We start from the raw sequence: 15,033 nt of genomic DNA on the forward strand, positions 1-15,033 counted from the left end.
ATCTGAACCCTCCCTCCTTTTATTTTTTCCTCCCTCGTGTTAATCTGCCTTCCCTCTATGTGCAGCTATGCCATTTCCCTCAACTTCTCCCTGTGTAGGGAATTCCACATTCTCACCACTCCCTGATTCGAGACATTCCTTCTGAATTCCCTTTTGGATTTCTCTCATGCCTGTCTCCACAATGATGCCGATAATAGAACATTGTGTAATATTTATTAGCAGCATGCCTGCAAATGGAGACGTCTGTGCAAACCAATTCTTTCATAATCTTAAATCAGAACCATTGATAATCTTAAATACCTCTGGAAGGTTACCTTTCCGTTTTCTTCTGGAGAAAAGACTTCCCAACCTGTTCCCACTTCCCTGAGAAATATAACCTCTTGGTTCTGGTATATTTCTTGGGAATTGTTTTTTCCATCTTCTCATTGCAGTATGAGCTAATCACTCCCTGTTTGTTTTCAACAAACTGCAGAAATCGAGAATGAACTTGGACCCCTCCATCTGGCCTTTCACCTGTACTTGATCTCTTCATCGAGTCCTTAGTCTTTATTGGTCAGAACTTTGAGTGTAGGAGCTGGGACGTCAATTTGTGGCTGTACAGGACATTGGTGAGACAACTTTTGGAATACAGTGTGCAATTCTAGTTGCTCTTCTATAGGAAGGATGTTGTTAAGCTTGAGAGAGCACAGAAAGGATTTACAAGGATGTTGCTGGAACTGGAGGGTTTGAGTTATAGGGAGCAGCTGAATTGGTTGGGGCTTTTTTCCCTGAGCATTGGAGGCTGAGGGGTGACCTTATAAAGGTTTATAAAATCATGAAGGGCATGGAGACAGTAAATAGACAAGGTATTTTTCCCCAGGGTGAGGGAGTCCAGAACTAGAGGGCATAGGGTTAAGATGAGAGGGGAAAGATTTAAAAAGGACCTGAGGGGTAACTTTTTCATGCAGAGGATGGTGCATGTTTGGAACGAGCTGTCAGAGGAAGTGGTGGAGGTGAGTACAAGTTCAAGATTTAAAAGGCATACGAGTAGGAAGGGTTTAGAGGGATATGGGCCAAATGCTTGCAAATGGGACTAGGTCAGATTGGGATGTCTGGTCGGCACAGACAAGTTGGGCTGAAGGGTCTGGTTGTGTGCTGGATGATTCTATGATTCTACTGCCGATGTGACATTGTTCCTCTTGCTCACTCTAATCCATCTCCCTTTGAACTTGCTGCTCCACTTGCTCAGGGTGAAATGGGACTTTGTCATCAGACATGGAGAGCCCCCATTTCCCCCCTGTGTGCACCTTAATTGACACCATTTTACATCCCTAGTTCTCTTCCACCACAACTTGACACTGAGCCTCCACACCATCTGTTTCATCACCCCCCACCACTCCCCTTCCAACTGAGGTTAAAAGTTTTAAAAAGCAACATTTTCCAACTCCTTCAGAATCAAAGAAGATTCTTACCAGACTCAGAGCCTTAACTCGGTTTATCCTTCCACCGATGCTGCCAGACCTGCTGTGTTTCTCTAGCAATCTCTGCTTTTTGTTTCAGATTTCCAGTATCCACGGTATTTTGCTTATTTGGTGAAAATGTGACCTAGTCAGTGTGAATACTAAGAGATTGAATGAGTATTTAATTCCCCATCTAAATTCATTTGATTCTCATTTTGGATGAACTAACAACCCATAAAACAGGGTGAAATGAAACCTCCTGGTTAAATTTTTGATCATTACATTCTTTATTGAAATTCCTGTGGAAGACCAGATTGTTTTTGCAATGAATGGTGCAAAGTCATAGTAAACTGTTGCAAAAGATTTGTTTAAATTTAATGTTAGCAGCAAAGATTGATGACTCTTTCAGTAACACACCTTCCAGGCAGTTCATGCAATTTAAAATCCAAACTTGGACATGCAATGTTTTTTTTTCCACAGTCACTAATATATCAAATTTCACATCAAAATTGACAACAGATATTGATTCAGAATTTATAGTCTTCAGTCAGCCGTTTGACAGAGCAGTTCTGTGTTTTTTGATTTCCTTGCGGCAAGTGGGAAAAGGTTATTTTCTTTCTGTGTTAAAACACAGTCCTTTATGTATCACAGCAGTTAAGATATTTATACAGGGCATTGACAGAAGGAGGCATTGAAGCTGTTCTACAGCCTAGAATGTTCCACAGTACAGGGGGAGAAGGGAGTGGGAGTGATATTCTCCTCAACAAGTGCTCACTGTAACACAGTGGGTAGCAGCTCTTTTGCTTTTAGAATGATGATAGCACTGAAAGAGGCCATTCAGCCATTTGAGTCAGATGATTGTGGTTTCAAATCCTACTCTTGACATGACAGCAACAAATAAGCTGATGCTCTAATTTGTCCTTTGGTTCGGCCATTAAACCAAGGCCATGTCAACTCTCTCCCATGTACATATCACAGAGGAATTACAGAAGTGTTTACAGAGGAGGATGAGGCTGTTTGGCCCATCATTGCGCTCCAAATGAGCAGGATGACTATGTCCCATTTTCCTGCTTTCTCCCCCATGCCCCTGCACATTGTTTCTATCCAAATAAACATCCAGTGCCCGTCTTGAATGTTTCCAATTGAACCTGCTCCATCTCATTTCCAGGCACTGTACTCCATACCCTAACTACTTACTGTGTGAAAAAATCTTTTCGCACATCTCTTCTTTTGCAAAATTACTTGAAATTTCTGCCTTCATTCTTGATCCTTTTACAAGTGGGAACAATTTCTCTATATCTAATTTATCCAAACCATTCATGATTTTGAAACCTTCCATCAAATCTCTGGTCAGCCTTCTAACTCCTCCAATCTATCCTTATAACTGAAGTGTCTCATCTCTGGAATGCCCCCTTGCTGCAAACCTTTCTGCACTCTCTCTGATGCATTCACATCCCTCCAATAATATCCAGAACTGTGCACAATATTCCAGCTGGGCTCAAACAAACGTTTTGCACAAGTTCAATATCACTTCCTTGCTCTTCTACTCGATGCCTTTATTGATAAAGTTCAGGACACAGTACACTTTATTCACTGCTGAGTGCATCTGTCCTACCACCTTCAATGATCTGTGCACAGGTCCTTCTGCTCCTGAACCCCCTTTTTAGAATTATACCCCCCTTTTTTATATTTCATCTTTCAATGTTCTTCTAACTAAAGTGCATCACTTCACACTTCCCTTCATCTGCCAACTATTCCCCCAGTCCATTGATATCCTTTTGGAGCTCCACACTGTCTTCCTCAGTTTTCAATTCTTCCACGTAACTTGTCTCCTGTACACCAAGATCCAAAGTATTAATATACATCAGGAAAAACAAAGGTTCCAATACCAACCTCAGAGCAACTTCACTATAAACCTTGCATCAGCCTGTAAAGTATCCATCAACCGTCATTCTGTTTCTAGTCACTCAGACAATTTTATACCCATGATGCTACTTTCTCTTTAATACCAAGACCTATAACTTTTCTCACAAGACTGTAATGTGGCACCAAATTGATGCCTTCTGGAAATCCACATAAACCACATCAACAGTATCACTCTCATCGACCCTTTCCATTGCCTCTTCACAAACCTCCAGCAAGTTAGTGAACTATGATGTTCCCTTTAAAAATCCATGCTAACCCTTCCCAAGTGACTACTAATTCTATCCTGAATAATTGCTTCTAGAATCTTCCTCACCACTGAAGTTAAACTGACTAGATAATAATTGCTGGGATTATTCCTGCAATGTTTCTTGAACAAGGCCGTAATGTCTGCAATCTTCCAGTCTTCTGGCACCACCCCTGAGTCCAGGGAAAATGTTAGAAGTCACATGGCACCAGGTCATAGTCCAACAGGTTTATGTGAATTCACAAGCTTTCAAAGCGCTGCCCCTCTATCACCTGATGAAGGAGCAGCGCTCCGAATGCTTGCGATTTCAAATAATCCTGTTGGGCTGTGTGTTATGTGATTTCTGACTTTGCCCACCCAGTCCAACACCGGCACCTCCACAACATGGAGTCCAGGGAAGACTGAGAGATTTCAGCTAGTGGTCCTGCAATTTCTACGCTAACTTCATACAAAATCCTTGGAAGCATCTCATTCAGTTCCAGTACCTTGTCAACTTTAAAAACCTACAATCAACCTAATATTTCCTCCTTATGAACTTTGAACCGTTCGATTGACAAGAGTTTCTTTCTCTGTCACCATGACGTGTGTAGAATCTCCCCCTTTAGTAAAGACAGATGAAAAGTATTCATTTAATATCTCAGCCATATCCTCAGCTCCCCTTTCTGGCCCCCAATCACCACTTTTACCACCCTATTACTATTCAAAAGCCTATTAAAGACTTTGGAATTCCATAAAACCATAAGAAATAGGAACAGGAGTAGGCCATTTGGCCCCTTGAGCCTGCCCCGCCATTCAAAAGGCTGATTCTATCCTAAAGTGCATTCTCCTTTCTGTTGGCTGCCATTCTTTTCTTAGAATTGTCAATGATTCTCTAACCTGCTTTTTCACTCCCATTTAAAACTTCTGCCTTCCTCTTGGTTCCCAAACATATTTTCTACTGACACCTATCATAAGCACACTTAAACTCTATCTCGTCTACCATCCTAGAAGGTCTGGATTTGTTTGTTGTACCTTTCTGCTCTGAGGGTATCTATCTTGACTGTACCTAAACCATCTCCTCTTTGAAGTTAGCCCATTGTTCAGCTAGAGTTTCTCCTGCTGACTTTTCATTCAAGTTGATGCAACCCAGCTCTGTTCTTGACTCGTTGAAGTCAGCTCTCAATCAATTCTCTTCCTCAGGAATGACCACTGTCACTCTCTGCCATTTACTGACACAATGATCACTGAGTATTTCCCCCAGTAACACTTGGCCCATCTCATTTCCAAGAACCAGGTTCTAATCACCTCGCATTATTTTAAGGATGTGTAGGGTGTAATGTTTGTATATTTTCAATAATCTGGATAGTTTTAGCTCTTCACCAGGAACATTTCAGCGTGCGAGTTAGAATCATTGAATCCCTACAGTGTGGAAAATGGCCTTTTTGTCCATTGAGTTCATACTGACCCTCTTAAGAGCATCCCAGCCAGACCCATCCTATCCCTATAACCTTGCATTTCCCATGGCTAGCTCACTCAGCATGCACATCTCTGGACAACGTAGCATGACCAATCCACCTAACCTGCACATCTTTGGACTGTGGGGAGAAACTGGAGCACCCAGAGCACCCACACAGACACGGAGAATACACAAACTCCACACACAGTTGCCCAAGGATGGGATCGAAACCAGGTCTCTGGCGCTGTGAGGCAGCAGTGCTAACCACTGAACCACTCTGCCAACCTTAGGAGTTACATCTGGTATATAATTGCATTTCTTTTGAGTACCCACTTATTCTCTGGACAGTGATTTACAGAATTTGAAATGCTCAGATCACCTAAAGCTACATAAGTCTTAGCAGCACAGTGTAATGAAATAGGGACATCACAAATAAGTAGACTTACAGTAAGTAGTTTGAATATAAGTTAGCTGCAATTTAATAACAAAACATGGTTGAAATTTGGGCTCATGGTGTTGACATTGAAGTCCTCAATCTTGTGTTTCAAACTTCACAGCCTTGTCCCTCCCTAAGTCTATAAATTCAAACCTTGCAATATTTCCACTTGTGGCCTCTTGTGTGTCCCCTATCTTAATTATTCTTAATTATTCCACCACAGTCGCTGTGTCAACTCCCTAAATCTCTCTGCCCCCCCTTTCCTCCAGTAATATGCTCTTTAAAACCCACCTGCATGGTCAAGTTTCTGGTCATATGCCCAAATATCTCCGTATGTAGCTCAGTGTCTCATTTTGCCTGAAGATAATTCTGTACAATGCCTTGAGACATTTCACAGCAATAAAGGTGCCACATAAATGCAAACTGTTACTGTCTTTGTTTTTAATTATTCTGGAAACTCCAGCTTTGTGGCTCATCTCTCATTGCCCTTAATCTGAATGGATTCCTGGGCCTGTTTCTGGCTGTATTCGTCAGACTCAATAATGACACTATATTTTCTTCCCGAAAGGATATATTAGTGAAACAGATAGGTTTTATTTTTAATGACAATTGATTATGGTTTCATGGTTAGAATTACTGACAGATTATTTTCCCAGTTGATCAGTTGAATTTAAATTCCAGTGGTTTTCACGATTGGAATTGAGTTAATATTCCCCCAGGATATTAACAGCAACCTCTGAATGACTAATCCAGTGAGATTAACACCACCGAACCTCTCCCCCTTTACACCCTCGTTAATTAATGTCACCACTGTGTACATAAGCAGTGTTGAGGTTGAGGATTTTTTTCTCTTTAACAGGATGAGGGTGTCACTGACTCGGCAGCATTTATTGCCCAGAGGGTAGTTGTGTGTCAACCACTTTGTTGTGGGTCTGGAGTTACATGTACACGATTCCAGGTAAGGACAGCAGACATCCTTCACTAAAGGACATTAGTGAACTAATTGGGTTTTTCCAGCAATTGGCAATGGATTTACAGTAGTCTTTAGATTCGTAATTCCAGATTTTTATTGAATTCAAATTCCACCATCTGCCATGATGGGATTTGAACCCAGGTCGCCAAAACATTATCTGGATTAACAGTCCAGTGATAATACCACAAGGTCATCACCTCCCCATAAGATTGTCAAGAGTTTTAAATGCAGCTATGCGGTATATTCTAACCCTTGCCACTTTCCTGGACAGTGCAGGGCTGGATTTAAAGTATTGAGTTTATACTGTGTTCACTGGGTGTACCCCTGCTCATGTTATTCAGACTGGCCATGAGGGACTTCATTCTGTCCGCATAGTAGTCCCGGAGATTGAGCAGAGGCAGCTGGGCGAGGCGCTCATCAAACTCGCAGTTCCTCATGGCATTCTCCAGATTCTTCTGGCGCCTATAGAAGTGGGAGAACTTGTTGAAGATGAGCGTGATAGGCAGCACGACCACCAGGATCCCGGCCAGGATGCACGCAGATGCCGTCAGCTTGCCCCCGATGCTGATGGGCACCACGTCACCATAGCCCACGGTGGTCATGCTGACTGTGGCCCACCACCAACAGGACGGGATGGTGGCCAGGGCTGAATTCTCTTCTTTCTCGATGGTGTAGGCCACCACGGAGAAGACAGACACTCCGACGGAGAGGTAGAGGAGGAGCAGGCCCACCTCCCTGTAGCTGTGCTTCAGGGTGGCCCCCAGCGATCGGAGGCCCGTGGAGTGCCGCGCTAGTTTGAGAACACGGAAGATCCTCATCAGCCGCAGGACCTGCACCACTCGGCCCAGGTTGGCCAGTGCCGGGCTGCTCTCCATGGCCAGGTCGGCCAGCAGTGTCAGATAGAAGGGCAGAATGGACAGCAGGTCGATGAGGTTGAGGGGTCGGCGGAAGAAGTGCGCAGCACCCGGCGACACCAGCAGGCGTGCCAGCAGCTCCAGAGTGAAGCAGGCGATGCAGAAGTGCTCGAGGGCCTCGAAGCGGGGGGCGAAGCGCCGGAACTCGGCCATGCTGTGTAGGCACATAGCAGCGATGGAGCTCAGCACCATCAGGATGGAGATGGCGCTGTAGCAGCGGCTTGCCACATTGTAGCCGGGGTTCTCCAACATCAGCCACAGGCGCCGGCGGCAGCTGCCCAACCTCCGGCCTTCGTAGCTAGCCGCGTCGCGGTAGAAACCGAGCACCTCGTCCAGGGAGGAGCTGCTGCTGCCCAGCTCACTGGCACCATCCCCGTCCCCGTCCGGGTCACCATCACCCCCGTCCGGGCCAGACCTCCCCGTCCCCAGGCCCCAGTACTCAATCTCCTGGCCCAAGGAGAAGACACAGAGCTTACCGCTGGCCCGCAGCTCCCCGGTCCGGTAGAAGTCCACAATGCGGGGGAAGAGCGTTGGGTTGCGGTCGAAGTAGTACTCCTCGCCATCATAGTCATCGCAGAGCTGCAGGATGGAGTCCGCTGAGTGGCACCGCAGCAGCCGCGCCAACCGCGTGTCTGGGAACCGGGACAGGCTGCCCCTCCTCAGGCTCTGCTTCAGACCCCCTACATTCACCCGGATCTCCTCTGGCTCTGGCTCTGGCTCTGGCTCTGGCTCTGGCTCTGCCTCCGGCTCCTGCTCCAGCTCTTCCCCTGGTCCCCCGGAGTCCCTGCCCCCTGCGGCCCTCATTCCCGGGTGCATGATGCCCGGCCACTCGCTGCATTTGGGGAGGCAGGGGGAATTAACAAAAAACACACAAACAAAATAAAACAGATAACATGGAGACTCAGTGTGAACAGAATACACCCGCACCGGGGTGGGGAGTCCAGGGTTTGGCAGGAGATGGGGTTACCAGGAGTGCTCAGGGAATGGAGTTTAGGAAAAGCCCAGGGGTCAAAGGACCATTGGGGATGGGGGATATCAAGACAGAATACCAGCAGAAGACGGGGTATCTGAATGGCCTGGGGTGGGCGGGGAGAGGGCTATCGGGCGGTTTGGTTGGGGAGAGGATGGAGAGGTATATCAGGAATGTCTGATCAGCCAACTCAATCCTGTCTAGTCTAAAAGCCTGTATCTCCGTATTCTCCTCGACAACATTATCTTTGTCCTGTGTGAATACTGATGAAAAATATTCATTTAGCGCCTCTCCTATCTCTTCAGATTCCACACACAACTTCCCACTACTGTCCTTGATTGGCCCTAATTTTACCCATTCTTTTGTTCCTGACATACCTATAGAAAACTTTAGGATTTTCCTTGATCTAACCTGCCAAAGACTTCTCATGTCCCCTTCTGGCTCTTCTTAACTCTCTCTTTAGGTCTTTCCTGGTTAGCTTGTAAATCTCAAGTGCCCTAAATGAGCCTTCACGTCGCATCTTTACATAAGCCTCCTTCTTCCTCTTGACAAGAGATTCAACTTCTTTAGTAAATCACAGTTCCCTCGCTCAACCACTTCCTCCCTGCCTGACAGGTACATACTTATCAAGGACATGCAGTAGCTGTTCCTTGAACAAGCTCCACATTTCAATTGTGCCCATCTCCTGCAGTTTCCTTTCCCATCAGGCCCATCCTAAATCTCGGTTAATCACATCACAATTGCTTTTCCCCCAGCTATAACTCTTCCCTACGGTATAAACCGATCCCTTTCCATCGCTAAAGTAAACGTACTTGAATTGTGGTCACTATCACCAAAGTGCTCACCTACCTCCAAATCAGATTCATTACCCAGTACCAAATCCAATGTGGCCGCGCCTCTTGTTGGCCTATCTACATTCCTGAAGAAGGGCTTATGCCCGAAACGTCGATTCTCCTGTTCCCTGGATGCTGCCTGACCTGCTGCGCTTTTCCAGCAACACATTTTCAGCTCTGATCTCCAGCATCTGCAGACCTCACTTTCTCCTATCTACATACTGTGTCAGGAAACCCTCCTGCATATTTTGGACAAAAACTGACCTATCTAAAGTACATGAACAATAGCATTTCCAGTCATAGAGATGTACAGTCGGGAAACAAACCCTTCAGTCCAACCCGTCCATGCCGACCAGATGCCCCAACTCAATTTAGTCCCATCTGCCAGCACCCGGACCATTTCTCTCCAAACCGTTCCTATTCATATACCCATCCAGATGCCTTTTAAATGTTGCAATTGTACTTGCCTCCACCACATCTTCTGGCAACTCATTCCATTCACATACCACCTTCTGCGTGAAAAAGTTGCCTCTTAGGTCTTTTTTATTTCTTTCCCCTCTCACCTTAAACCTATGCCCTCTAGTTCTGGACTCCCCAACTCCAGGGAAGAGACTTTGTCAATTTATCCTATCCATGCTCCTCATGATTTTATAAACCTCTGTAAGGTCACACCTCAGCCTCCAGGGAAAACAGCCCCAGCCTATTCAACCTCTCCCTATAGCTCAAATCCTCCAACCCTGGCAACATCCTTGTAAATCTTTTCTGAACCCTTTCAAGTTTCACAACATCTTTCCGACAGGAAGGAGACCAGAATTGCACGCAATATTCCAACAGTGGCCTAACCAAGGTCCTCTACATAACCCCCCAACTCCTGTACTCAATACTCTGACCAATAAAGGAAAGCAAACCAAATACCTTCTTCACTATCCTATCTACCTGCAACTCCACTTTCAAGGAGCGATGAACGTGCGCTCCAAGGTCTCTTTGTTCAACAACACTCCCTCGGATCTTACCATTAAGTGTATAAGTCCTGCTAAGATTTGCTTTCCAAAATGCAGCACCTCGCATTTATCTAAATTAAACTCTATCTGCCACTTCTCAGCCCATTGGTCCATCTGGTCAAGATCCCGTTGTAATCTGAGGTAACCCTCTTCACTGTCCACTACACCTCCAAGTCATCTGCAAACTTACTAACAATGCCTCTTATGCTCACATCCAAATCATTTATGTAAATGACAAAAAATAGTGGATCCAGCACCGATCCTTGTGGCACTCCACTAATCACAGGCCTCCAGTCTGAAAAACAACTCTCCACCACCACCCTCTGTGTTCTACATTTGAGCCAGTTCTGTATCCAAATGGTTAGTTCTCCCTGTATTCCATGAGATCTAACCTTGCTAACCAGTCTCCCAGAGGAACCTTGTCGAACGCCTTACTGAAGTCCATATAGATCACATCTACCACTCTGCTCTCATCAATCCTCTTTGTTACTGCTTCAAAAAACTCAATCAAGTCTGTGGACAAGATTTCCCATGCATAAAGCCATGTTGACTATCCCTAATCAGTCCTTGCCTTTCCAAGTACATGTACATCCTGTCCCTCAGGATTCCCTCCAACAACTTGCCCACCACTGACATCAGGCTCACTGATTTATAGTTCCTTGGCTTGTCCTTACCACCCTTCTTAAACAGTGGCACCATGTTACCCAACATTCAGTCTTCCAGCACCTCACCTGTGACTATCAATGATACAAATATCTCAGCAAGGGGCCCTGCAATCACTTCCCTGAAAGTTAAAGACCCCATAACAACTACCTTGTTACTTTCACTCCTATCTAGAATCATCTTTGCTATCATTTCCTCTACATCTCTGGAACTTTTCTGAGGTCTGTAGAAGACTCCCAATAGGGTGACCTCTCCTTTTCTGTTTCTAACCTCAGCCCATACTACCTCAGTACTGTTCTTGACTAACAATGCCACACCTCCCTTTCTTTTACCAGCTTCCTTGGTCTGTCTGAAACATATAAATCCTGGAACCTGCAGCAACCATTCCTGTCTCTGCTCTATCCATGTCTCTGAAATGGCCATAACATTGAAGTCCTAGGTACCAACCCATCCTGCAAGTTCACCCATCTTTTTCTGGATGCTCCTGGCATTGAAGGAGACACACTTCAAACCATCTGCCTGCCTGCTGGTAAACTCCTGCTACCTTGAAACTTTATTCATGACCTCACTACTCTCAACCTCCTGTACACTGGAGCTACAATTCAGGTTTCTGCCCCCCTGCTGAATTAGATTAAACCCTCCCGAAGAGTATTAGGAAACCTCCCCCCCAGTCCAGGATATTGGTTTCCCTCTGGTTCAGGTTTAGACCATCCTGTTTGTAGAGGTCCCACCTATCCCCAAAAAGAGCCCCAATTATCCAGGTATCTGAATTCCTCCCTCCTGCACCATCTCTGTAGCCCTGTGTTCAACTGCTGTCTCTCCCTATTACTTGCTTCACTAGCACATGCCACAGGCATCAAACCAGAGATAACAACTCTGTTTGTTCCAGCACTAAGCTTCCACCCTAGCTCCCTGCATGACTGCCTTACATCCCCATCCCTTTTCCTACCTATCTCATTGGTGTCGATGTGGACCACGATTTGGGGCTGCTCCCCCTCCCCCTTAGGGATCCTGAAAACACAATCCGAGACATCACGGAACCTGGCACCTGCGAGGCAGCACAGCCACGAGTCTCTCTTGTTCCCACAGAACCTCCTATCTGTCCCCCTAACTATGCAGTTCCCAATGACTAATGCTCTGCTCATCTCCCCTGTTCCCTTCTGAGCACAGGGACAGACTCTGTGCCAGAGACCTGTACCCCATGGCTCACCTCTGGCAAACTCACCCCCCTCCCCCTAACAGTATCCAAAATGGTATCGAAGGGAACAGCCACGGGGGATCCCTGCACTGCCTGCTTCTTATCCCTTCTCACAGTCACCTAAGTATCTTCATTTCTGGGAGTAACTACCTCCCAGTAGTTTTTATTTGTAACTGTCTCCGCCTCCCAAATGATCCTGATCCAAATCAGTTTCCAGATCACAGGAATCCTGGCCAGAGAGCCTGGTAACTAGATTCCATACTCCGCAATCTGAATCATAGGCTCTGGGTTTAAGCCTCAAGGTCTTATTCAGATTCCAGGCTTTGGATCAGGTTATTGTACAGGGATCCAGATCAACACCCCCAGGTTATAGTGGGATCTGGATCAGAAATATATGGATTCAGAACAGGGCATTCTAGATCCGGATTAGGGATTCCAGGTCAAAGCCCCAGGACTTAGATTAGGTCTTATGGATTAAAACCACAGGATCTGGTTTAGAGAACATGAGATCTTGTTCAGAGATCTTGGATTCAGTTTCAGAGATCCTGGGATCTGGTTCAGAGACTCTGGAATCCAGTTCAGGTTCTCTGTTAAAACCCTGTATTAAGAGTTAATTTTCTCTTTCATTCCCTAACATCACCTTAAATACTCCACTTGCACCTGGATTCTCATCCTCTAACCTTATAATAACCATTTTCACTTTCTCCACCCCTGTCATGCTCTCAGTCTCTCCTCTCTGATCCTCTCATTCTCTCTCTCTCTCTCTGCCTATAATTCTTTTCCCATCTCCAATCCCTCTCAGTCTCTCACTCTCACTGTCCCTTTATTATTCTCAGTCTCTCGTTCTCTTTCATTCTCAGATTCTGTCTCTCATTTTGCCCCCATCCCTCACATATTACTCTTTCTCATGCATCTGTGATTCCCCCATCTCTCTCCAATTGTCCAATATTCTACTATTCTCTCTTGTTCTCTCCGTCTCTCCCTCTCTTTCTTACAATCTCTCTCTCCCCCTCCATAGTCTCTCTTCCTTCTGCAATCTTGCTCACAATCCCTGTTATCCTCTCATCGCTTTAGTCTTTCTATCCTTCCATATCTCATTCTCTCTCTCTCCCTCTCATCCAGGGTCTCTCTCATTCTCTCCCTCCCCTCTTATCCCTCTCATTCTCTCCCTCTATCTCTTTCATTTCTGTCTCTCTCTTCCTGAAATACTCTCTCACTCATTGTTCCTGTCATTTGTCATTCGTGTCTCTTTCTCTCCCTGTAATATTCTCTCTCCCATCCGTAATGCTCTCTCTATCTCTTTGTCCCCGTTATTCTCCCATTCTCTTCCTCTCATCCTTTCTCTTCCTCATTCTGTATCTCAGAATGCTCTGTCGCTGTTTGTGCCTGTTCTACCTGGTGTGTTCGCGGTTATATTTTAGCAGCGACCACACTCTCTCGCTGTCTCTATGTCTGTGCCTCAAAGCCATGTCACTGTTTATTTCCCTGACCCTGTTAAAACTCTTTGCCGGTTGCTATCCGTGGGGACGCGCTCTCACCGTGTCGCTGCGCCTCCAGTTTGAAGCCCTGGGGAAAGGGCTGGGGGTGAGCAGCTCAGTCAGTAACTCTTCTCCATACCCTGAATCCGCCCAGTCCCGGGGAAAACGGCGACCGAATCAAGGAGCCAGTGAGACAGAGAGGGAGATGAACCGAACTCCACCAGGGATTCGCCTTGTCTGTGAGAGAGAGAGAGAGAAGATGTAAGACCAGTCACCGAGACACGTTCAAGCTGAGCACATTAAACTGGAATTATTCATCGCTGATAATTATGTAACCTGATGTGAACAAGTGGTTTCAAATCGTTAACAGAAGTGTATTTATTGCAGCCTTAATGGGAGAGCTATCTTGATACTCACACAACCTTAGTCAGCGGAGTTCATCTATTTTTTTTCGATTTAATTTTCATCCAGCCTTAAATACTGCCCCACACACCTCCCCTCCCCGTCACTGAACGTACTCAATGGGCCAGGGATTGTGGACTTGCCTGTTCAGCAAGGAAACTGATGGCATCTGTGCCAATATTTTAATGGCCACCCTGACTAAGGGTGTTAAAACAAATGCCCCTGAGGGGCAGGGTCAATGCTGAGCGGATGTTTCCCTTCATGGAAGAGTCGAGGACGAGAGGGCACTGACTCAGAATAAGTGGGCACCAGTTTAAGACTGAGATGAGAAGGAATTTCTTCTGAGAGTCACAGAGATGTACCACACGGAAACAGGTCCTTTGGTCTAACTCATCTATTATGACCAGATATCCTGAAATAATCTAGTCCCATTTGCCAGCACTTGGCCCATATTCCTCCAAACCCTTCCTATTCATATGCCTTTTAAATGTTGCAATTGTACCAGCCTCCACCACTTCCTCTGGCAGCTCATTCCATACAATGCACCACCCTGTGCGTGAAAAAGTTGCCCCTTAGGTCCCTTTCAAATCTTTCCCCTCTCACCTTAAACCTATGCCCTCTAGTTTTGGACTCCCCTACTCCTGAGAAAAACACCTTGTCTATTTACCCTATCCATGCCCCTCATGATTTAATAAACGTCTATAAGGTCACCCTTCAGCCTCCGATGCTCCAGGGAAAATAGTCCCTGCTTCCTCTCAGAGGCTGTGCATCTTTGGAACTCCTTGCCACAGAGAGCTGTTGGGGATGGGGGTGTGGGGGAGCAGAGTCCTTGTGTATATTTAAGGCTGAGAGAGGTTCTTGATCAGTCTTGAATCAAGATTCATGGGGAATGGTCAGGAAAGTAGTCTTGAGGATTGTTGGATCAGCCATGATCCTATTGAACATGGACCGAGCACGAGGGGCTGTTTCTTATGGTGTTATGGATGCTGGAAATCTGAAACAATCAAAAGCAGAAAGTGATTTGCTTTGATTTATTGTTGTCACACGTACCAAGATACAGTGAAAGGCATTGTCTTGTGTGCTATCCAGATAAATCATATCTTACATAAATACATCAGGGT

At 45.7% G+C, this 15,033-nt stretch overlaps 1 protein-coding gene across 2 annotated transcripts; it reads right to left on the reverse strand.

The window, feature by feature from the left end:
* Positions 1–6,689: 6,689 nt before the first annotated feature.
* Positions 6,690–14,003, reverse strand: kcns2 (potassium voltage-gated channel modifier subfamily S member 2). 2 transcript variants are annotated; one of them, XM_043689383.2, is made up of 3 exons: positions 13,928–14,003; positions 13,571–13,747; positions 6,690–8,199 (listed from the first exon to the last, which is right to left on the reverse strand). In XM_043689383.2, exon 3 carries the CDS (start codon positions 8,181–8,183, stop codon positions 6,738–6,740), a length of 1,446 nt encoding a protein of 481 aa, XP_043545318.2. In that variant the 5' UTR covers positions 8,184–8,199; positions 13,571–13,747; positions 13,928–14,003; the 3' UTR covers positions 6,690–6,737. The 2 variants fall into 2 exon arrangements, with proteins under 2 accessions (XP_043545318.2, XP_087842849.1); XM_087986723.1 differs by lacking the exon at positions 13,928–14,003 and having other exon boundaries at positions 13,571–13,750.
* Positions 14,004–15,033: the final 1,030 nt, after the last annotated feature.

The sequence above is a fragment of the Chiloscyllium plagiosum genome, unplaced genomic scaffold, assembly GCF_037043375.1.
Source record: "Chiloscyllium plagiosum isolate Xiang-an unplaced genomic scaffold, Cpla_swu_hap1 HiC_scaffold_4, whole genome shotgun sequence".
In the NCBI taxonomy this organism is placed as follows: domain Eukaryota; kingdom Metazoa; phylum Chordata; class Chondrichthyes; order Orectolobiformes; family Hemiscylliidae; genus Chiloscyllium; species Chiloscyllium plagiosum.

What these genes read in the sequence shown, in the direction of transcription:
- kcns2 (XM_043689383.2), bottom strand. Translation starts at nt 8,183, where the DNA reads ATGCACCCGGGAATGAGGGCCGCAGGGGGCAGGGACTCCGGGGGACCA.